The sequence below is a fragment of the Cladosporium halotolerans genome (genome assembly GCF_011745625.1).
Source record: "Cladosporium halotolerans strain TM138-S3 chromosome Unknown Sca7, whole genome shotgun sequence".
Lineage (NCBI taxonomy): Eukaryota > Fungi > Ascomycota > Dothideomycetes > Cladosporiales > Cladosporiaceae > Cladosporium > Cladosporium halotolerans.
The window spans coordinates 384,856-405,819 of NW_027191458.1; the positions used below are offsets into that span (position 1 = coordinate 384,856).

Here is a 20,964-nt window from a genome sequence, read left to right on the forward strand (position 1 = left end):
TGTCCGCTCTGAAGAGATCAATTGACTTTTCATACCTATGCATCCAGTGGTATATCCGTACAAACAGCAACGCCAGGCCAACTCGCAACCAACACACGCCTTAGGCTCCACTATTTGCTGCCGTTAGCGCCCTCGTGCTTCTCCATATTGTGGCCCAGCTTCTCCCTGCGCGCCGCAACAGCAGCCGCCAGCTCCGCGAGCACCTTCTCGGTGTCCTCCCAGCCGATGCAAGCATCAGTGATCGAGACGCCGTACTTGAGGCCCGCCTTGCCCTCGGCGGGGACCTTCTGCGCGCCCTCGTTGATGTTCGACTCGATCATGACGCCCATGATGGCGGTCTCGCCGGCGCGCATCTGCGCGGCCAGGTCCGCGGCGACCTTGGGCTGGTTCTTGTGGTCCTTGAGCGAGTTGCCGTGCGAGCAGTCGACCATGAGGCGCGGGCGCAGGCCCTTGGCCTCGAGGTCGGCCTTGGCCTCGCCGATGGACTTGGCGTCGTAGTTGGTGCCCTTCTTGCCGCCGCGCATGATCACGAAGCAGTCGTTGTTGCCCGCCGTGCCGACGATGGCGACGTTGCCGGGCTTCGTGACGGAGAGGAAGTGGTGCGGGTGCTTGACGGAGCCGATCGCGTCGACAGCTACGCCGAGCGTGCCGTCGGTGCCGTTCTTGAAGCCGACGGGGAAGGAGAGGCCGGATGCCAGCTCGCGGTGGACTTGGGACTCGGTAGTGCGGGCGCCGACGGCGCCGACGGACAGCAGGTCGGCGGTGTACTGCGGGCTGATGGTGTCGAGCATCTCGCTGGCTAGGGGCATGCCCTTGGTCGTCAGGTCGAGGAACATCTGCCTGGCCGTGCGGAGACCCTTGTTGATGTTGAAGGTGTTGTCGATGTCCGGGTCGTTGATCAGGCCCTTCCAGCCGACGGTGGTTCTGGGCTTCTCGAGGTAGCTCCTCATGACGATGAGCAAGTCATCCTCGTATTTCTTCTTGAGCTCGAGCAGACGATCGCAGTATTCCAAGGCCATGGCGGGGTCGTGGATCGAGCAGGGGCCGATCACGACCATCAGCCTTCTCTTCTCATCCACGCCGTGTACGACCTCCACCGCCTCTTTGCGAGACTGAACGACGACTTCCCGCGACTTGGGCGTCTGGCGGATCTCATGCTGAAGAAGATCAGGCGGGGTCAGAGGGGTCATGCCCCGGATGCGCCAGTCCTCCACGCTATCCTGGTCGCCGACCGACTTGTTTGGGAAGAAGAACTGCGTGCATGGTCAGTCTCTTGGTGTTCTGCACAAGCGACATTATTTGCAATGCTGATACCCCACTTGATGGAGCGGCAGCTGGATGTGATCGTACCTCAGCCATGGTGGAACAGACGGTCTACTGTTACAAACAAGCAGTGAGATTTAGATGATTGATGAGTAGTTCACGAAGCAAAAACAGTCTCAGCAGCAGAGAGCTGGAATGCGGCTCAAAATATAGCCCAGGTCTGACTCCAATGGGCGCTGGATGACTCCGCCGCGAATCGAAGGGCCCTCAATGGCTGCAGCAGCCAGGGCCAGGCGCGCCATGACGTGCGCCTGGTGAGGAACGCGCCGACAGAAACGCCGTCTCGTACCTTATCCCATGTGACAGCGGCCCTGCAGATTGGGCGGACACCAAACACCGCGTGCAACAACACAATGAACGGCCTCGTGGGATATGGCAGCAGCGACGAAGAGGAAGACGACGTCCTCCCAGAGAGACCGGCAAAGGTAGGCCACTGCTAAGAAATCTCGACTGCGAAGACGCGGATACCTACTAACGATGCGCGCATGCTAGGTAGCGAAGACGAGCGACAATGCGCCAGACCGCCTGACCGCACCTCTAAAGAGTACAATCGAACCAAAATCATCCCACCATTGCGACCTACTAACCACTCACCCAGCACCCACCGCCCACCCCAAAGCTTCAATCGAAACGCAACCCCTCCAAGCGTCAACAATCAACCCATCCGCCGAACCTCAAAACACACCACCGCTACAACAACCCACCGCTCCCACCCAAGAACTAGCCCCAGGCGCAGCCCCCGGCCCCTCCGCCCTCCCCACCACCTCACACTCCCCAACCGACCCCGCTTTCTCCCCCTACACCTTCACGCGCCAACGCCTACGCGACCTCACAATGCCGCCCGTCCCCAACTTCTCCCTCCCCTCCCCGCCCTCCCCACCGCCCCCAAACTCCGAACCCGCCGCCCTCCTCTCGCAAACGACGAAACAATTCGAGCGCTTCCTCGCCCTCAAAGCGCAGCACACGCACTTCAACTCCCGGCTCGCGGCCTCTGCCTCGCTGCGGAATCCGAGCTTGCTGCCGAAGCTGCTGGAATTCGCGGGGATAGAGGGGCTGGAAGCGTGCGAGAGTTCGCTGGCGGAGGGGCTGGGGGTGCCGGTTGAGTGGCCCGGGGCTTGCTTTGTGGAGGGGTTGGTGGGGGGGAATGAGAGGAGGGAGGGGAGGAGGAGGGAAAGGGAGAGGGGGAGGGGGGTGGAGTTTGTTGCTGCGAAAACGGAGGGGAAAGATGGGGTGGCGGGTGGGGGGAGGAGGAGCAAGTTTGACACGTGAAGCGAAGGAAGGGAAGGGGGGAGAAGGGACGGCGAGGGAGAGGAATATGTACGTGCGCATGGTTGGTTGGACCGCATGGGCCGGAGAGATAACAATGTATCATTCACAAAGTTACGGACGCACAATGGCCCGTTCTCGTTCGAAACGTAGCTCAAGCGCCTACGACTGCTTGGCGAGCAGCTCCGTCTTGCCGTCCACCGCGCCCTCGGGCAGCGTCGCGACCTTGTCCTTGAACAGCTTCTCCGCCTGCTGCCAGACGCGGACGTTCTTCCAGTCCTTCAAGCCCATCAAGCTAGGCAGCAGCGCAGCGCTGAAAGCCTCGGAGGCCTCGCGGGGCAGCAGGCTGGGCAGGTGGTCGATGCTGATGACGCTGAGGGGCAGGCCGTTGCTGCCCTCGGGCAGCGGGACGGGCACGGTGGGCTCGCTGAAGGTGGTGTTGATGTCGTAGATGGGGATGGGGTTGTGCGGGTTGGTGGTGTCGCAGGAGACGTCGCAGACGACGCTGAGGCGGCGGGAGGCGGCGGAGAGGGACTTGGCGTCGATGAAGGGCGGGATCTTGGCGGAGAGGTAGATGCAGTTGACGAAGACGTCGGACTCGATGATCTCCTGGTAAGGGCCGGGCTTGGCGGAGGTTTCGGGGAGGTCCCACTTCTGAGGATAGGGTTAGTCTGTAGAGAGTGCAGGAGTGAAGCCGAATTGACTTACGATGATGTCCTCGAGGCCAGCGCGGACACAGAGGTCGACGGCACCACGACCGCAACGACCGAGAGCACCAATTACAAGAATACGAGGGTAGTGGCCGGCCTTGGCCTTACCCTCCTCGACGGCCTTCTTAACGTCGGCGATCAGAAGGTCCTCGTTCTCATAGCTGGAGACGCCAGGAAGAGGCTCGTCCTTGCCGTGGGTGAGCTGCCAGGCCCAAGTGCGGAGAGCCAGGGCAGCACCAGCGAAACCGGCGTGCTGTAGTGTTGTTAGATTCGTTCGGTGGCGTTGTCGATTGAGAGACTTACGTAGCCAAAGGCAGCAACACGGCGGCCATTCTCTGTGACATTATTAGTATCAAGGCTCTTGGCCATCTTTACAGAAATACGTACCGTCCTCAAGGAACTCGAGATCCAGGAGAGTGCCGTTGCCCCTGGGGAAACGGCCAAGGACGGTGTCCCAGCCGCCCTGGCCCTTGTAGCCTACGACTTGTTAGATTCGTTTGTGGAAAGATGCAATGGCTCCGGAAAAATGCGGAATAGTCACTCACAGTGTGCGAATTGAACGTGCTGGTATGAGTGTCAGCCAATTGTCTAACGTAACTTATTTATTGATCACTAACAGTGTGCTTGAGAGGGAAATCCTCCTCAGGAAGCTCCTTAAGACCAATGATAATATGGTCGCTAGGAACATCCGTCCACGAGCCGGTAGGAACAAGAGAAGCACCAGTGCCCTCGTACTCCGAGTCCGGGAAGATGCTCAGAGGCGACCTCTCGACGTTGACAGTGTAACCGGCATCGACGAGCTTCTTAGCGATCGTAGGCGTGATAGCCGTACGGTGCTCGAGGGGCTTGGTCTCGGCTCTGACGTGGAGGATTGTTGACGACATTGTGGAAGTGTGGATGTGGGTAGTATTGGAGATCAATCGAACGACTCCAATGGCAGTTGTACAAGTAGTTAACTAGCTTACGTCCCGCCCACCGCGATGCGTCACTCACGCGCGGGCCAAAAAATGTGAGGTGACTGGTCCCTATATCGGCCGCTCGTTGGCTCGCTTGCCGCGGCCGGCCCGCCGCGTTCCCTCCTCCGCCCGCAGGCGCTCAGGCCCGCGCGCAAGAAAATAAAACTCGCGCGCGGCCGCGCCCTTCTCTTCCCTTTTCCTTTCTCCATGAACAACGCAAATAACAACACTGCCTTTAAAAGCATTTTCGACTCGAGAGCCGCCTAACAGGTGATGCTCCATGACGACGAAAACCGTCTGTGCTAGTGGAGAACGACTTTTCAGAGGATCTTGGGTGCCGTCCGCTCCTCGTCTTTTTCGACAATGGAGTGGAGGGCAATGATCAGCTGTACAGTCCCTTTTTGTAGCAGCTTTGCTATGTAGTTTTGGCGTCTTGATGATGCTGTGCGTGTACTCCCTGCTTTCGCCGGCGGCGCACGCTTGGCAAATGTCGCTGGGCAACCGAGTGTCCCGAGCCGTCGAGCGAGCACTTACGAGAAGCTTGTTCTCGACGGCTCGATCTTGTCGTTTGCGGCCCCACGTGGCCAGAAACTCAATGCATGTGCTTGAGCAGTGCAGAGGAGAGCCACGCAGAAGTACCGTACTGCGCCATGGGGTCAGGTGTGCAGCCGTGCTGCTTCAAAATACCATGGCGCGAAGACAGGAGAAAACGAGCCTGAGGATCACCTTGTACGGGTGTAGGCTATGGACTCTGCAGAGCAGCAGAGTGCACGAGCTGCGTATGCTATTTGCAAGACATCGTCGAATGGATAAGTGCGTGCATTCACATCGCGCTGTCCGTCACCTCATGTATAGCAGTCACTTGGCATATGACAGCTTCCATGACGATGTTTTAATCTATGTCTGATTGCGCAGGACGTTTCCTTGTTCTTGAAGAAATGACAAGGACCAGGTCAAGGGACTGCAAGTCGCAAAAGCCGGGTATTTGGTAGGGCTAGGAGGATTCAGCAGGATCGCAGGCAAGCCTCGAAAGGGAAACAGCCGCGAGCCAGCCATTGGCTCGACTGCTGAGCTCTAGAATTTGAGAAGCTTCTTCTGAGAGGGATTGACTTTTTGGAAAAACATGGGAATGTGTGTGCCACTGCGAGGCGTCCAGAGCGAGCTTGAAGGCCGGAGAACCGTGAGGCTGAATGTCTCAAGCCACCGAACCTTTGGTTAGGCGAAAAAGCGTGAAGATCAAGCAATCCAGCTTCACGCCCATGCTGAAGGCGCTGCTGGGGCGTCTCGCTGTAGAACACGGACCATTTCAACCAAAAACAGTACAGAAGTAAACAGAAGGAGATCTCCACACCCCGTCGCCACTATTGCTACGCTATGCCGTGGGCTAGTCCAACAATAGCGGCGCTCAGCCGAGGTGTTCTGGAAGCAGACGCTTGAAGCAAAAGTTCGGCAGCGCCGTTGGGCACCAGACGACGTCTTCGCAGCGCCGGGAGAGGACGTCACATGGAACGGGAGCGCGCTGTTGCCAGGAATAGGGTGGAGCATGGACATCGATGCTAGTATAACGAACAGAACAACGGTGCAGTCGTATTCGGATGCCGGCAGGCGGTGCTCTGGGAGGGCAAACACGAGTCGACTGCGATCGCGGTGACGAAGGTGTTGTGGCTGTTCAGGGCTTGGCGGGCCTGAGAATAGAATGGCGTGGATGGCTCCGTCGGTTCCTGGCGCTAGGCCGACGGCACGGTTGTCGCCAGCGACGCGCGAGTGGCGCGCTTAGAGGGGTCTGGTCTCTGTTTGCGGGTGGACGCCCTGCGGTTGACAGCAGGGCGTGCGATGGCTCTGGCTCTGCGGTATGCAAACCGGGCACGCACCCGCAGCCTGCAGGCCCCAGCGCGGCCGTGGCGAGCGGCGGAAATAGACACGGTGGGCGAATGCCAGGTACTGCACCGTAGGGAGTGGACGACGGGGCGATCAAGAGGCTGCGGACAGCAGGGATGGCGGGTGCGTCGGCGGCGATCGCTCAGGGCAGCGCCAGCAGTCTCGTGTCGACGTGCGCAGTACTAGGAGTGAATGCTCGGCGGGCTCGCATGGTGAAACGCGCATGGTTTCGAGGGCGCGGCGGGTCACGTGGATGGCGTCGCGGTAGCTTGGGACAACGGGCGGCGCGGTGGAGTGGCTCGAGTGGACAGGCTGTTGTTTTGCTGTGGTCTGCGGGCTGCCGCCGGCCGGACCCTGCGTCGTAGCAGCTGCACCACCCTCTGCCCGCGCCGCCAGACACCACCCGACGACTACAAGACGAGCCCGCCCGCACCGCTCGCACCCAGCCTTCCTCCCCCATCTGCCCTCCATCCCGCCCGTTCGCTTCCCTTCGCCGTTGCTTGTCTTTCTGCCAGCGCTCACGACCGCTTACGAATCTTCTATCTGCCGCAAGCCACTCGCTGAGCCTCATCCCACCCACCCCACTCCCCACCGCCGCCCTCCGCCGGGCCTGCTCCAGACCGCTTGGACCGCCCTGCCGCGCCATTGACCTGCTTCTCCCGCGCCCACCACCCTCTCTCCCTCCCACAAACACACACCACAACCAGCCAACATGTGCGGCATCTTCGGCTACATCAACTACCTGGTGGAGAAGGACAGGAAGTTCATCCTCGACACCCTCGTCAATGGTACGTGGCTCCAATCGCCGGACCCGAGCCCGCAATCCCAGCTGACCTTTCCTCTCTGCAGGCCTCTCCCGTCTCGAGTACCGCGGCTACGACTCTGCAGGTGTCGCTGTCGATGGCGACAAGAAGAACGAGGTCTTCGCGTACAAGGAGGTTGGCAAGGTTGCCAAGCTGAAGAAGCTCATTGAGGAGGAGAAGCCCGACCTGACCAAGGTCTTCGACAACCACGCCGGTATCGCACACACCAGATGGGCCACCCACGGCCCGCCCAGCAGGGTCAACTGCCACCCCCACCGCTCCGACCCCAAGTGGCAGTTCGCCATTGTCCACAATGGTATCATCACCAACTACAAGGAGCTGAGGGCTCTCCTCGAGTCCAAGGGCATGCGCTTTGAGACCGAGACCGACACCGAGGCCATTGCCAAGCTGGCCAAGTACATCTTCGACGAGCACCCCAGCCTCGACTTCACCAGCCTTGTCAAGGCCGTCGTCAAGGAGTTGGAGGGCGCTTTCGGTCTGCTCATGAAGAGCGTCCACTTCCCTGGCGAGGTTGTCGCTGCCCGCAAGGGTTCTCCTCTCGTCATCGGTGTCAAGACCCAGAAGAAGATGAAGGTCGACTTTGTTGACGTCGAGTTCGCCGAGGACGGCCAGGCTCTCCCCGCCGAGCGTGCCAGCCAGAACGTCGCTCTTAAGAAGGGCAACGACCTCCTGTCTGTGCCTGGTCTCTCCGCCGACAAGTCCCTCCTCCACCGCTCCCAGTCTCGCGCTTTCCTGTCTGACGACGGAATGCCCCAGCCGACCGAGTTCTTCCTTTCCTCTGACCCCTCCGCCATCATTGAGCACACCAAGAAGGTGCTCTACCTCGAGGACGACGACATTGCGCACATCCACGAGGGCCAGCTGAACATTCACCGTCTGTCCAAGACTGACGGCACCAGCAACGTCCGTGCCATCCAGACCATCGAGATCGAGCTCCAGGAAATCATGAAGGGCCGCTTCGACCACTTCATGCAGAAGGAGATCTTCGAGCAGCCCGAGTCCGTCGTCAACGCCATGCGTGGTCGTCTGAACGCTGAGGAGAAGACCGTCACACTTGGTGGCCTTAGGCAGTACATTAGCACCATCAGGCGCTGCAGGCGTCTGATCTTCATTGCTTGCGGTACTTCCTACCACTCCTGCATGGCTGTCCGTGGTGCTTTCGAGGAGCTGACTGAGATCCCCATCTCGGTCGAGCTTGCCTCTGACTTCCTCGACCGTCAAGCTCCCGTCTTCCGTGACGACACCTGCGTTTTCGTCTCGCAGTCTGGTGAGACCGCCGACTCTCTCATGGCCCTCCGTTACTGTCTCGAGCGCGGCGCCCTGACCGTTGGTATCGTCAACGTCGTCGGCTCCAGCATCTCTCTCATGACCCACTGCGGTGTCCACATCAACGCCGGTCCCGAGATCGGTGTCGCTTCCACCAAGGCCTACACCTCTCAGTTCGTCTGCATGATCATGTTCGCTCTTTCTCTGTCTGAGGACCGCGCGAGCAAGCACCAGAGGCGTCTGGACATCATGGAGGGCCTCAGCAAGCTCCCTGACCAGTTCAAGGAGATCCTCAAGCTCGACCAGAGCATCAAGGAGATGTGCCTCAAGTTCAAGGACCAGAAGTCTCTCCTCCTCCTCGGCCGTGGCTCCCAGCACGCCACTGCTCTCGAGGGTAAGCTCCCATCATACCCCGTCACCCATCCCCCGAAACCACTAACGCACCCTCCCAGGCGCCCTCAAAATCAAGGAAATCTCCTACCTCCACTGCGAAGCCGTCATGTCCGGCGAGCTCAAGCACGGCGTCCTCGCGCTCGTCGACGAGAACCTGCCCATCGTCATGATCCTCACTCGCGACAGCATCTTCGCCAAGTCCCTCAACGCCTACCAGCAGGTCATCGCGCGCAAGGGCCGCCCCATCGTCATCTGCAACACCGACGACGAGGAGTTCCCCGGCGAGAAGACGGACAAGATCGAGGTCCCGCACACCCACGATTTGCTCCAGGGCCTGCTGAACGTCATCCCGCTGCAGCTCATGGCGTACTGGCTTGCGGTCGCCGAGGGGCTGAACGTCGATTTCCCGAGGAACTTGGCGAAGTCGGTCACGGTTGAGTAAGATAATGGAGGACGATGGCGGCCGGGCTCAGCTGGTTCTGTGCTGCGGGTAGAAGGGAGAAAAAAGAATCAAAAATTGGGGGAGCGAGATGGTTCGTGCCACGAATACAGCCTACAGCGAGGGGAGTTGCTTCTGCTTTTTGCTTTTCTGATCTTGTCCTTTTTTTCTTTTTTGGAAAGTAATTGGACACCAACTACAACAGCAGAACGTGTTGGTGGGTCCGAGGGGCGTTGATGAAGGCGCTACGCTACGATTGTTCCGGCCAGCTGCGAGCGAGACTACCTTACTACAGCGAGATACAGAATGGTTGTCTTTGTCTTTGTCTGTTGTCTTGTATGCGAAATGTGTTCCATTTGGGCTGCTTCTTTTTCATGGTCTTCTCTTTCATCCATCGCGCTTGACTCGCGTCCAGACCCAGAGCGACCACCCTTCCCGAATCCCCAACCCCGCCGGACGACAGTCATCCTGCTGCAAACGTACATAAGCAGGCAAAATCACCCGCCTACCTACCCTCCTCCTACCTTCTTAGCGACCCAACCTCTCCCCAAAACCCACAACCACATCAGCCCAAAGCCGCATGTGCAATAATCCAAGTCCCACGCCGCCGTCCCAAAGCCCCCTCCGCCCCAGCAGTCCCCTCAATGCCCGCCCCCCACCACACCCTCCGCCCCGCCACGACCGCCTCCGCCGACCACCTCCGCCTCCTCTCCTTCACCGACAGCCAGCTCCCCCACCTCCCCCCAGCCCAATGGGGCACCGAGCCGCAACTCCCCTCCCCCGCCCAGCGCGCCAAATACGCCGCCCTCGTCGCCCGCGCCGAGCGCTCCCTCGCCTGGGGCGCGCCGGGCTGGGCGCGCGCGTACGTGCTCGAAGCAGCGAGCGGCCGCGCGGTCGCGATGATGGTGCTTGAGGCGCGGGGGGCGGAGTACGCGGAGGGAGTGCTGGGGCGCGAGGGGTTCGTTTATGTCAGGCTGGTGGTGAGGGATCGCGGGGCGGGGGAGGAGGGGAGGGGGAGTGGGAGGGTGCTGGTGGGGGTTGCGGAGGGGGTTGCGAGGGAGGTGGGGGTGCGGAGGGTTTGTTTGGATGCGTGGAGGGGTGGTGGGGGTGGGCTTGTTGGGTGAGTTTTTGTTTTTTGGGGGGAAGGGGGGTGATGTTGTTGTTGCTGTGCTGATGTTGTTCACGCAGGTATTATGAGGGGCTGGGGTTCAGGTCGCTGGGGGACGTGGAGGATGAGAGTGGGTGGGCGGCGACGGTGTTGGAGAAGCGTGTGGATTGAGATCATCTGAGGTATGGGCCTTGGGCTTTGCACCACGATAGATGGATGGTCGTGAGGGCGGAGCGCCCGTTCACCCTGTCCGTGGGAAAGCCGGCAATGATGATATCCATACTGGCACCCGTGCAGGAAATGCAGTCTGATCTTTCTCAACCCGAAAGGACACACATTGCTCTTGGTAGAGCCCTTTCATTAAGTGCAACGCGTATGAGCTCTACGACGAACGGGCAGACTACAGTACGACGCGTCAGAGCTCGTGTCGATGCAAGGAGCTATGGCGACTCCGCAGATTAAGTACCATACGACCCTGTGATCTTGTCGCTCTCTGGTATATCTGTCCTTGAATAAAGGGTGCTCTTGGCCGTTGGCACATCTTGCGGCCCGAGGCGCCACCTCCCCGTTGTCACCAAGAACATGCCGGCAGACGAGGTGCCGACAGGCGCGACGCCGTCGTTCTTCATCCTTCACTGCCGCCCGTACATTGACACAGAGCAGGCAAATATACAGAGTGATCTCTCTAACAGCGACTCACGATGCCACTGTGAGATGCACTCGTATGGAAAACACGATTCCTAATGAACCGTTGAATGACAACCGCCTTCACTTCGCGCGTCTCCGCGAGAAAGCGCTATAGCGAACCACTGTTAAGAGCCCAGAGTCAACGTACCCCGTGGACACGGTACTCAGAGCATCAAGGGTCCCAACCCGCATCCGACCCTCATCTTGTTCTTCATAATGTGGCGCCGTTATGCTCACCGACCGCACCCCACGCGTCTACTGGATCGCAGGCGAGGTATAAGGTGGGCCATCATGTAACGCCCCCGGGGGCATTATCCACACCCTTCTTTTCCGCTGCACCAGGTGCGTCTCGTTGTAGAGCTCTGATCACTCGTTCGCATCCTCAGTCAACGCAATGGCAGAAATGGATATCGAAGCTATCGCCGCCCAGCGCTCGACCATCTCTGGCCACGCTTCTCAGACCTCACTCTACGTGGTGACTGTGATCTTCACCGCCGTCGCGTGCCTGGCCATCCTTGCACGTGTCTTCGCCCGCACCGTCGTCGCTAAGCAGGCTGGAACCGACGATGGCTTCATCTTCATCTCTGGTATCTTCTCGGTCGCCTTCTGCATCACCACCTACAAACAGACCGAATATGGCATGGGAAAGCACGCTTGGGAGTTCCCGCAACATGACAAGGCGGTTATCGCCATGTGGTTCTGGGCTTCGGTCTGGACGTACTATGCTGCGTTGGGTTTCACGAAGCTCTCGATTCTGTTGCAGTATCTCCGCATCTTCCCTCAGATCAACTTCAGGAGACTTTGCTTCGCCATGATCGGGTTCATCGTCTTGTGGAGTTTGTGGACTGTCGTCAGCGCGTTGGTCATGTGCGTTCCGATACATGCTTTCTGGACCGCGGAGGACTTCTTCAATGATCCGCGCTGCTTGCCGCGTTTGGAGGTGTGGTAAGTTGATTGCTGTGTCGATTGCGGTTCAAGGCCAACCAACTGACCTACGCAGGTACGCTAACGCCGCCATAAACATCGTGACAGACTGCATGACGGCGCTCCTCCCCGTCGGTGTAATCAACAGTCTCGACATGCCGCGGCGTCAGAAGAACCTGCTCCTCGGTGTTTTCGGCATCGGTCTCATGTACGTCCTTGCCGTCTCACGGCTATCGTCACACCTGTTTTCAGACGCTAACACCGCCCAGCACCTGCTTCATCTCCATCCTCCGCCTAGTCTACATCTACCCCATGGCCGTCAACCCCGACCAAACCTGGCACTCGCCCCTCCTCTGCATCTGGTCCGCCGTCGAAATGAACGTCGCCATCCTGTGCTCCTGCGCCCCGACCCTGCGCTGCCTCGTCCAGCGCTTCTGGCCCAAATTCCTCGACTCCCTCGCATCGTCCGGGCGCCGCTCCGCCCGCGACGACTCTGCCGCCACGGCCGTCGGCTCGGCTTCGAGCCTCTCGAAGACGTCATCCGATAAGTCGGTGGATGTGGCGCGGGTCGAGGCCGCGCGGGTCGAGGAGCAGCCGGCTGTCGGGATGCTTTCGTTTAGGAGGAGTTTGTTCAAGCCGTTTTCGGGTGGGGCGGTGCTCAGCTTGGCGACTTGCTATGGCGGTAAGCCGGATCTTGAGGAGATGGGGGCTCAGAAGAAGGATGATGTTGAGTTGGGCAATGGAATTAAGCCCGAGGGCATTACGAAGACGACTGAGTTGGAAATGCACTAGCTGGGGTTGAGGGGGCATGAGAGGAGTTTGGTTTGCTGTTTTGGATTGGTCGTTCATGAGATGAATGATGTTTCTTGGTGCGCCTGCAGATCTATGTGGTCGGCCATAGAAAACAAAGGCCAAATTTGGGGAGCAATCATCCACGTTGCTTGATGTGTTGATGTTGCATTGCGATATAGATTTAGAGTAATGTTTATCGTGTTAAGTGGAAGAAACCTGGAGATAGTAATTGCCCGCTGGGTCGTGCTTCAAAGCAACAATTGAGTGTTAGATCCGATCTTACCAGCCAGGAAACATGACGCCTCATCGATGCGACATGGCTGTCGTCGAAGTGTGCGAGTCAGCTGGTGACACCGCAGTCACGGCAGTGTAGTTGCTGGCGGCGTGGTCGATCAGCTCGGCGCACCTGCCCCGTTGACGCCAGGCTGCTGTTGCAAGACGTCGAGTGACGACGGCGCCACGGGACAAGCTCGCTCGCCCAAGCGGCTTCAATCACCAGCCTACCAAACCAACTGTCCCCGTCACACGTTCACCTTCTCATCAAATCTCAACGCCATCCCGATTGCATCCACTGCCTGCCAGAGATTGTAGCGATCAGCCAAAAGTCAGCGCGCGCCATCGATCGCGTGTGGAAACACATCCCCCAACAGCTACACACTGAAAGACATCGCGGACGAGATGGCTAGCGACCCGGAGAGAGATCACGCGCTGGAGGAGTACAAAAAGACGCTGCTCGAGTCGAGAGAGTGGGAGGCAAAGCTCAAGGCGCTGCGATTAGAGATCAAGGGCCTGCAGCATGACTTCGACGTTTCAGAGGACAACATCAAGGCGCTGCAGAGCGTGGGACAGATCATCGGCGAGGTGCTGAAGCAGCTGGATGAAGAGCGATGTAAGTTTTGGATACTACATGGGTAAAGATAGGATACATGGATGGAGGCTGACTGTCGTTTAGTCATTGTCAAGGCATCGTCAGGACCGCGCTATGTCGTCGGCTGCCGCTCGAAGGTCGACAAGGCGAAGCTGAAGCAGGGCACAAGAGTGGCGCTGGACATGACAACGCTCACCATTATGCGCATGCTGCCTCGTGAGGTCGACCCGCTGGTGTACAACATGTCGCTGGAGGACCCTGGGCAGGTCTCGTTTGGTGGGATTGGTGGCTTGAACGATCAGATCAGAGAGCTTCGAGAGGTCATCGAGCTGCCTCTGAAGAACCCCGAGCTGTTTATGCGTGTCGGTATCAAGCCTCCAAAGGGTGTACTGCTCTACGGTCCTCCTGGTACCGGCAAGACCTTGCTCGCAAGAGCGGTTGCCAGCGGTCTGGAGACGAACTTCCTGAAGGGTAAGCCATACTTTGATTTGTTCCTGGAAGTACGTTCCCCTTTTGCTAACACAACATAGTCGTCTCCTCCGCCATCGTAGACAAATACATCGGCGAGTCCGCCCGTCTCATCCGCGAAATGTTCGGCTACGCCAAAGAGCACGAGCCCTGCATCATCTTCATGGACGAAATCGACGCCATCGGTGGCCGCCGTTTCTCCGAAGGCACATCCGCCGACCGCGAAATCCAGCGTACGCTCATGGAGCTCCTCAACCAGCTCGACGGTTTCGACTACCTGGGCAAGACAAAGATTATCATGGCAACCAACCGCCCCGATACCCTCGATCCAGCCCTTCTCAGAGCCGGTCGCCTGGACAGGAAGATTGAGATCCCGCTGCCTAATGAGGCTGGTAGATTGGAGGTGCTGAAGATCCATGCCGCGAGTGTGCAGAAGGACGGCGAGATCGACTACGAGTCTGTGGTGAAGATGAGCGATGGCCTGAACGGTGCGGACCTGCGGAACGTCGTCACCGAGGCGGGTCTTTTCGCCATCAAGGACTACAGGGACGTTGTCAACCAGGACGACTTCAACAAGGCGGTACGAAAGGTTGCTGAGAGCAAGAAGCTTGAGGGCAAGCTCGAGGTAAGTGGGGTCGCTTGTGATTGTCCCCGAATGTTGAGGATATTTGCTGACTTGTATTTTGCAGTACGAGAAGTTGTAAGGTTGACTCTTGTGTTGCGCTATGGTGTGGAAGAGCGTTATACATCGGCGGAAGTGAAAATGTATCATAGAAGCCAACATCAGCTTAATCATGAATGGCGGATTGGCGCCGCCGTACTGATATTGAACGTCATACCACGCACGTCTTCGTCTCATAATTAAGCGTGGCTTGAAGCCTAAAGACGTGATATTACAGTCCATTCTATCGTTGCTCTGAAGGCCGTCGAATATTAGACCATCATCTTCCCGCTCTCCCCTCGTCGTCCTTGTCATCCTGATATTTCCAACCAAAGCCCCCAATACCTTGCTTCCTCGTTAGAGCATACACACAAGCAAAGCACGCCGCCTCCACCCCAAGATTCACCGCCATCGCAAGCCCAAGCTGACTCAAATGCCCACCCAGCCCCTCCCACCCTCCTTGCCCCGGCCTCATACCCCAAACCCTCTCCCCAACACCCGACCCCGCCACAGCCCCCGTCAGCGGCATCTCCGACGCCAAATACTCCCTCGCCACCTTCCGCATCACCGCCACCTCAACCGGCAGCAGCAGCACTTTCACGAGGAACATATCGACCCGCATCCCCAGCCACGTCGCCGGCAAGCGCGCCAGCGCCGTGCTCCGGTGGCTGACAACGCCGAGATCGTAGGATTCCCGCGCCGCCGAGCCGTAGTGCACGTCGGTCTCGAAGCCGTGCGTCGCGCCCGCGCGGTGCGTCTCGTACATGCGCCAGCCGGCGAGGTGCAGGAATTTCTGTCTGATGGTCCAGGTGTAGTGCAGGATGGTGCCGAAGGGGTCGAGGAGGGGCGAGGTGGGCGGGAGGGTGCTGGCGCTGATGGGTTCGCTGATGGCGGGGAGGCGGTGCGAGGTCAGGTCGCTGAAGGCGGGGGCTTCGGGGCTGGGGTCGCGGGTTAAGAGACTGTAGCCTATGAGGTAGGGGGCGGAGGTTGTAAGGAAGGAGGCGGGGCTGGCGAAGGTGGTTTTGTAGGAGGCGCGGGTGAAGGAGGGGAGGTGGGCTGTGAAGAGGGGGCGCCAAGGGGTGGGCGCTGCGAGGTTGAGTTGGCGGGCGAGCGCGTAGGTTTCGAGGGGGAGGAGGAGCACGTCGATGGCGACGAGGAGGACGTCGACCAAAATAGTGAGCGAGCGGATGAGGCGTCGCGCTTGGCGGCGGGGCGTGTTGGAGGCGACGATGCGGTTTTGGATCGCACCGATGCTTTCTTCCGCCGTTAAGGCGAGGACTTGCCAGGTGACTTTGTGGAGGATGGCGATGCCCGCACCTGGCAAGAGGCCCAAGAGGATTCCACGCCAGCCGTGCCCAAAAACCATGTTTGCTTCTATTCGTAGAATGGTCAGGAAAGGCAAATTTGTTGAGTAAAGGCCAATTTGGATTCTCCTAATGAGTGTAGTGGGCCACCAAAGAGCGAACCACCCCACCACCTCGGCGAGCGCTCCCCATTCTTGGCCTCTGCCATCCTCCTGGGTCAAAAGCACTTCTCGCATTGAGCGTTTGAGGGTCATGTCCACCTGGAGTTTGGCATCGGCGGATTCTTTTCGTTCAACAACGCCAACGAGGGCCAGCACGGAATTCGAGGCGTGTCGAAGTTGAGCCTTCTGGGCATCTATCTCTGGACATGTCGGTCGACCTTTGGAATCGTATTGCTGCCTGTAGATATTTGTCGCGTTGTCGTCAGAGTCAGGGCGGTGATCATCCTCTTCAGGTTCTGGTGTCTCCGGTAATGGTTGGAAAGCCGATCGGCCTAGGGCCATTCTTTCGAGATGCTGCAGGCGACCCATAGCTCTTATGACAATGGAAGAATCCCGAGTCACCCATCGACTGAGGAACTTTGGGTACCAGAGATTCTAAGTCGTCCAGATGATTGTGGTGATCTACTCGAACGAACGTATTCACGCGGTTACATGCACGGACAAAGTCTGGCGGGGGTCTTTTGTGCCCCTGAGTCGATGGCTTGGGGTTGAACTGACGTAGTGAAAGATATGCAGGTGTCGAGATCAGCTAGAGAGGAAATGACCAAAAAATGTAGGTTATGAGAATACCTAGGTAGTGAGGGAAGACGAGGAACATGGACTTCCAATTCATCAGGCCAATGACAGGCACTCTGTAAGGTTGCTAGCGTCCCTCGGCACGCGGGCCGGCGCGCATCCTGGGGTACGTCGAGAAGCTTGCCGATAATATTTTCCAGCGGCGTCTGAAGCCCGAGATCAAATTCTAAAAACGAAAGGGCTCGCCGCAGCACTCCAGCCCGCCACCAGCCATGTCGTCGTTCTTCACGCTGCCCGCCTCGCAGAAGAAGCGCAAGAGGCCTCAAGCAGCTGGAGACGCCACCGAAAAGCGCGGTGCGTCCTCGCGACGCCAGGAAAGCCGCGACGAATCCATCTCCGGCAGCGACGTCTCGGACGACGATGCGCCTGCAGACGACTACTCTGGCTCGGAGTCGGAGGATGAGGAGTTCAAGAATGAGGACCCCGCTGCGAAGAGGATACGGCTGGCCGAGCAGTACCTTGCGAACACGCAAAAGGAGGTTCTTGAGCTGGGAGGATTCGATGCGGCGGAAATCGATCAGGAAATTCTGCGGAGCCGCATGGGCGAGCGGCTGAAGGAGGACACAGCAGAGGGCAAGGGAAAGCTCTATCGGTTTATCGCGGACGAGCTGGACTGGACTGGAGCACAGCACGATCATTTCAGGGCGGACACAAAAGGCGTCAACGGCGTGGCTATTGCTGGAAGGCATGTCTATTTCGTTACACAAGATCGCGCGTTAGTGAAGTGGGAACTGCCGGAACTCGAGACCTCTTCGGAAGACGGCGTCTCTAAGAAAAAGACCTCAAGAAAACCAAAGAAGGTGGGCTTCACCCGTGGTAGCAAGACGGCAACACAACACCATCAGAAACAAATTCTTTGCGTCGCAGCATCGCAGGATGGCAAGTTCGTTGCGACTGGTGGCGCGGATAACAGGCTGATCATTTGGGACGCAAACACACTGAAGCCTTTAAAGATCTTCAGCGGGCTTCTTCGCGACAACGGACACAGAGACAGTGTGGTATCTGTTGTTTTCCGAAGAGGAACAAACCAATTGTTCAGCTCAAGTAAGGATAGAACGGTCAAGATCTGGAGCCTGGACGAGCTGGCATATGTGGAGACATTATTCGGTCATCAGGACGAGATCCTCGATGTGAGCGCTCTGGCGAACGAGACTTGCGTCACGGTGGGTGCACGCGACAGGACCGCACGCTTCTGGAAAGTCGTGGAGGAGAGCCAGCTTGTCTTCCGTGGCGGCGGACCTGATCGCAAGATAAAGAAGGGAGAAGATGATGAAGGCATCAAACCACACTACGAGGGAAGCATGGAGCGCGTAACATGCATAGACGACGACACTTTCATCACAGGCTCTGACAACGGCTCGCTGTCACTCTGGAACATCCACAAGAAGAAGCCGGTGTTCACTTACCCTCTGGCGCATGGTCTCGAGCCTCCTGCGCCGATCGAGCAGAGGAGCGCAGAGATGGACCCCACACAATCATTGGATGCTGAAGGTCCAATGTTGCTCGATCCGCAGCCTCGTTGGATTACCGCCCTGAAAGCCATTCCCTTCTCAGATGTCTTCGTAACTGGAAGCTGGGACGGGTACGTCAGAGCCTGGCGTCTTTCTTCGGACAAACGCCGAATTGAACCCCTTGATCCTCTCGCAACGCCCGAAATCGATGTTATCGCTGCGCTGGAGGACGCAGGAATCTCATCCGCTGGTCTGGGAGCGGATGCAATGGACGCCATCTCAAGAGGAGCGCAAGCTCCGTCTCTCGTGAGGGGAGTCGTCAATGATCTGGCCATCGTGGACAAGGACGAGCGCGGCAAGAGCGGCTGCTACGTCCTTGCAGCTATCGGCCGAGAGCACAAGCTCGGGCGATGGGAGAGCTTCGATGGAAGGAACTGCGCGGTGCTCTTCAACGTGCCGCGAAGAGCGGGCGCCGACGAGTCGAACGCGGCAGATGGTGCTCAGGACAGCGATGCAGGCGACTTCGCGGGCTTCGACTGATCTGGCCTGGCGTGTATATCATAATGTATCAAATGCAGTCAATCAGCTGCCGCACCGATCCTGCGAGGATTCTGTTTCCAACCATTCCCATTTCAACTTGACGGTCAGGGATCTCTTGCGAGCCTGGAGATTGCTCCGACCCTCCCGAGATGCGCACAGGAACTCTATAGGCGAAAAAAGCAAGGCTGCAGGGGCGAGTGCAAGGGTGTAGTGCGCAAGAATGATGCCCACATTCTTGCGAGCGACTTTGAGGGACAGTGCGTAATGATCACGGCGCAGACCCCCGCGACTGTACATGTGCTGGTACGCTGTGTGATCGGGTGCCGTGATCCGCGCGGTGTCCTGAGCGTTTCCACTGGAAACACTCGAAAGCAGCCTAGCCTAGTCGACAAGCGAATTGTGCCACGCAGATGCCTGTCAGCCTGCCCTTTGACATGCAGAAGTCAATTTTGAGCACCTGGCGGAATGTGCCATCGAAAGTCTGATTGAGAATCCCGATGTTCGCAAGTCTGGTAGCGTGATTCAGCCGTGAGTACCTTACAACTCTGTTTGTTGCAACCTCTAAACGACACGATACGAGACCTCGGGACGTCCTGCTATGAGATGCCGCGTAGCTCGCGATGTTTGTCGAATCACAGTTATTCAACTAATGGTCTATGATTGTTCGAACCACATACTTGCCATCGAGACCCAGCCCATCATGCGACCGTCGACGGCCAACGGCCGTATCGCCACTCGGATGTCATCTCAGCTCAGCCTCACCAAGTCGTTGCCGCGTGCGCATTCACGCGTGAGACCGCGCGAGACCAATTAATCCCACTTTAATCAACAAGGGAGCGGACCTCGGCCCGGTGGTGATAGCGTGCGTTGTGTGCCGGGGACCAGAGGCAGGAGTCCCACTCCCCCATGTGTGCCAGCGTTCACGCTTTTGCCCTACACGTCATGCCGATTGCACGCGCAGGTTTCGATCGCGAGCGCTGGCCTGCAGATCATGTCGAGTGGCTTCCCTTGGCTGTTGCTGCACCGGCGGACCTACGTCCGACCATTCCCGCCTTTGTCTCTCGAGAGTGCGCGTGGGGTGGGGAGAGCTGTGCGCTGTACCTGTACCGGTGGTGCCTAGATGCACTGGTGTTGATGCGATGTGCTTCGCGAGGCATATGCTATGCTACGTAGGGCTGTACGGAAAAGGCCTTACTGGTAGATACGCACCCGGTGAGGATCCACGCGCTACGCGTCAGGTTTTAGCCTCGTGCTCTGTACGTACTGCTACTGCAAACCTTGATTTTAGCGGTTGCGGAAGCTCCTGTTCATCAGGCACACCTGGCGATCGCAACTACGCACAGATCGCTGTGGTCTATCCGGACCAAATCTGAACAGAAAATTACAAGACATGGCGAAACACGATACGCATTTCAGAAGACGCATCCAATACAGATGTGCCGGTTTGCGTTTCTTCACGCTATTATCGAAGTGAGGTAAAGTCAGTGGCCTGAAGTATTCATGAGACTCGTGCGCGGAAATTCGACACACTTACCCACTCAATCGTAGGCAGGCAAGAAAGGAACGATTGAACGGCAGCCTCAAACCCTTGCTATGCCCGCTCGCGACATTTGAAGTGTGAAGGACCAATGCAATAGCACTTGGCCCATATGCCGTATCAGCCTGCTCATCATCGATGCCTGCCCTCGATACAGCGATTCTGGCGATTCAATCGCCGATCATGTCGAAGCCGCAAAGCATGCGAACTTTCCAGGCCAGTATGTACAGTATACGGGTTACCTTTGTCAAAGAAGAAAGACACACGACTCCTGCGATTACGCCTTAAGTCGCTTATGTCGCGTGGTGCGACGATCCTATTGGGAGTGTAATGTACCGTACCAAGGCGGCGGATGTGAGCCTCCAGCCACAAGCCATGGGAAAGCGCAGAAATCAGCCGAAGATGCAGAAGTCAAAACGGGAGCCAGGAATCACATTCGATCTGGCGATTCCAAGTGCGGGAAACCGAAATAGCACCCTTGCCCGAATTGGCATCGGCGATGCTCGGCAAGCCTGCCCGTCACACGGTCAATACTCCCTGAGACCGCTGGCCTTGTACAGACTCGCGCAGGCGGTTCGAGCCAGTATGTCGAGTTCGTAGAGCAGGAATGCAACAACAAATAGCTCGGGCCTTTCTCAAGAGCGTCAGGCACCTGTGATCGGAATCTGATCCTTCTCTCGTCGAAGACGCACCGACGATTGCCGGTGGCTGCAGCCTGCGACCCTTCTGCACGGCTCGCGCGGACTCGAGTCCGTGTCTGAATGCCAATGAG

General features: G+C 58.2%; 8 protein-coding genes across 8 annotated transcripts; 6 read left to right on the forward strand and 2 right to left on the reverse strand.

Annotated features, from left to right (window-relative positions):
* On the reverse strand, nucleotides 1–1,423 carry AMT16 (Phospho-2-dehydro-3-deoxyheptonate aldolase AMT16). The gene is made up of 2 exons (XM_069371483.1): nucleotides 1,351–1,423; nucleotides 1–1,253 (listed from the first exon to the last, which is right to left on the reverse strand). Exons 1-2 carry the CDS (start codon nucleotides 1,357–1,359, stop codon nucleotides 111–113), a joined length of 1,152 nt encoding a protein of 383 aa, XP_069231600.1. The 5' UTR covers nucleotides 1,360–1,423; the 3' UTR covers nucleotides 1–110.
* WHR41_02878 (uncharacterized protein) lies at nucleotides 736–2,592 on the forward strand (the record flags this gene model as incomplete). Its single annotated transcript, XM_069371484.1, has 3 exons — nucleotides 736–1,748; nucleotides 1,816–1,867; nucleotides 1,922–2,592. Exons 1-3 carry the CDS (start codon nucleotides 1,677–1,679, stop codon nucleotides 2,590–2,592), a joined length of 795 nt encoding a protein of 264 aa, XP_069231597.1. The 5' UTR covers nucleotides 736–1,676.
* WHR41_02879 (uncharacterized protein) lies at nucleotides 2,560–4,230 on the reverse strand. The gene is made up of 6 exons (XM_069371485.1): nucleotides 3,917–4,230; nucleotides 3,845–3,863; nucleotides 3,687–3,776; nucleotides 3,603–3,634; nucleotides 3,298–3,552; nucleotides 2,560–3,243 (listed from the first exon to the last, which is right to left on the reverse strand). Exons 1-6 carry the CDS (start codon nucleotides 4,181–4,183, stop codon nucleotides 2,752–2,754), a joined length of 1,155 nt encoding a protein of 384 aa, XP_069231596.1. The 5' UTR covers nucleotides 4,184–4,230; the 3' UTR covers nucleotides 2,560–2,751.
* A 2,477-nt stretch (nucleotides 4,231–6,707) lies between these two features.
* WHR41_02880 (uncharacterized protein) lies at nucleotides 6,708–9,419 on the forward strand. Its single transcript, XM_069371486.1, has 3 exons — nucleotides 6,708–6,921; nucleotides 6,983–8,617; nucleotides 8,676–9,419. Exons 1-3 carry the CDS (start codon nucleotides 6,846–6,848, stop codon nucleotides 9,056–9,058), a joined length of 2,094 nt encoding a protein of 697 aa, XP_069231461.1. The 5' UTR covers nucleotides 6,708–6,845; the 3' UTR covers nucleotides 9,059–9,419.
* Nucleotides 9,420–9,699: 280 nt separating this feature from the next.
* Nucleotides 9,700–10,334, forward strand: WHR41_02881 (uncharacterized protein; the record flags this gene model as incomplete). Its single annotated transcript, XM_069371487.1, has 2 exons — nucleotides 9,700–10,175; nucleotides 10,244–10,334. The coding sequence occupies 2 exons, from the start codon at nucleotides 9,700–9,702 to the stop codon at nucleotides 10,332–10,334; spliced, it is 567 nt and encodes a 188-aa protein (XP_069231462.1).
* A 424-nt stretch (nucleotides 10,335–10,758) lies between these two features.
* On the forward strand, nucleotides 10,759–12,566 carry WHR41_02882 (uncharacterized protein; the record flags this gene model as incomplete). The annotated part of the gene is made up of 3 exons (XM_069371488.1): nucleotides 10,759–11,795; nucleotides 11,851–11,982; nucleotides 12,044–12,566. The coding sequence occupies exons 1-3, from the start codon at nucleotides 11,245–11,247 to the stop codon at nucleotides 12,564–12,566; spliced, it is 1,206 nt and encodes a 401-aa protein (XP_069231463.1). The 5' UTR covers nucleotides 10,759–11,244.
* A 483-nt stretch (nucleotides 12,567–13,049) lies between these two features.
* On the forward strand, nucleotides 13,050–14,747 carry rpt4 (putative 26S proteasome subunit rpt4). Its single transcript, XM_069371489.1, has 4 exons — nucleotides 13,050–13,455; nucleotides 13,519–13,905; nucleotides 13,965–14,527; nucleotides 14,592–14,747. Exons 1-4 carry the CDS (start codon nucleotides 13,245–13,247, stop codon nucleotides 14,604–14,606), a joined length of 1,176 nt encoding a protein of 391 aa, XP_069231464.1. The 5' UTR covers nucleotides 13,050–13,244; the 3' UTR covers nucleotides 14,607–14,747.
* A 2,129-nt stretch (nucleotides 14,748–16,876) lies between these two features.
* WHR41_02884 (uncharacterized protein) lies at nucleotides 16,877–18,655 on the forward strand (the record flags this gene model as incomplete). Its single annotated transcript, XM_069371490.1, has 1 exon — nucleotides 16,877–18,655. The coding sequence occupies one exon, from the start codon at nucleotides 16,877–16,879 to the stop codon at nucleotides 18,653–18,655; it is 1,779 nt and encodes a 592-aa protein (XP_069231457.1).
* Between the last annotated feature and the right edge of the window lie 2,309 nt (nucleotides 18,656–20,964).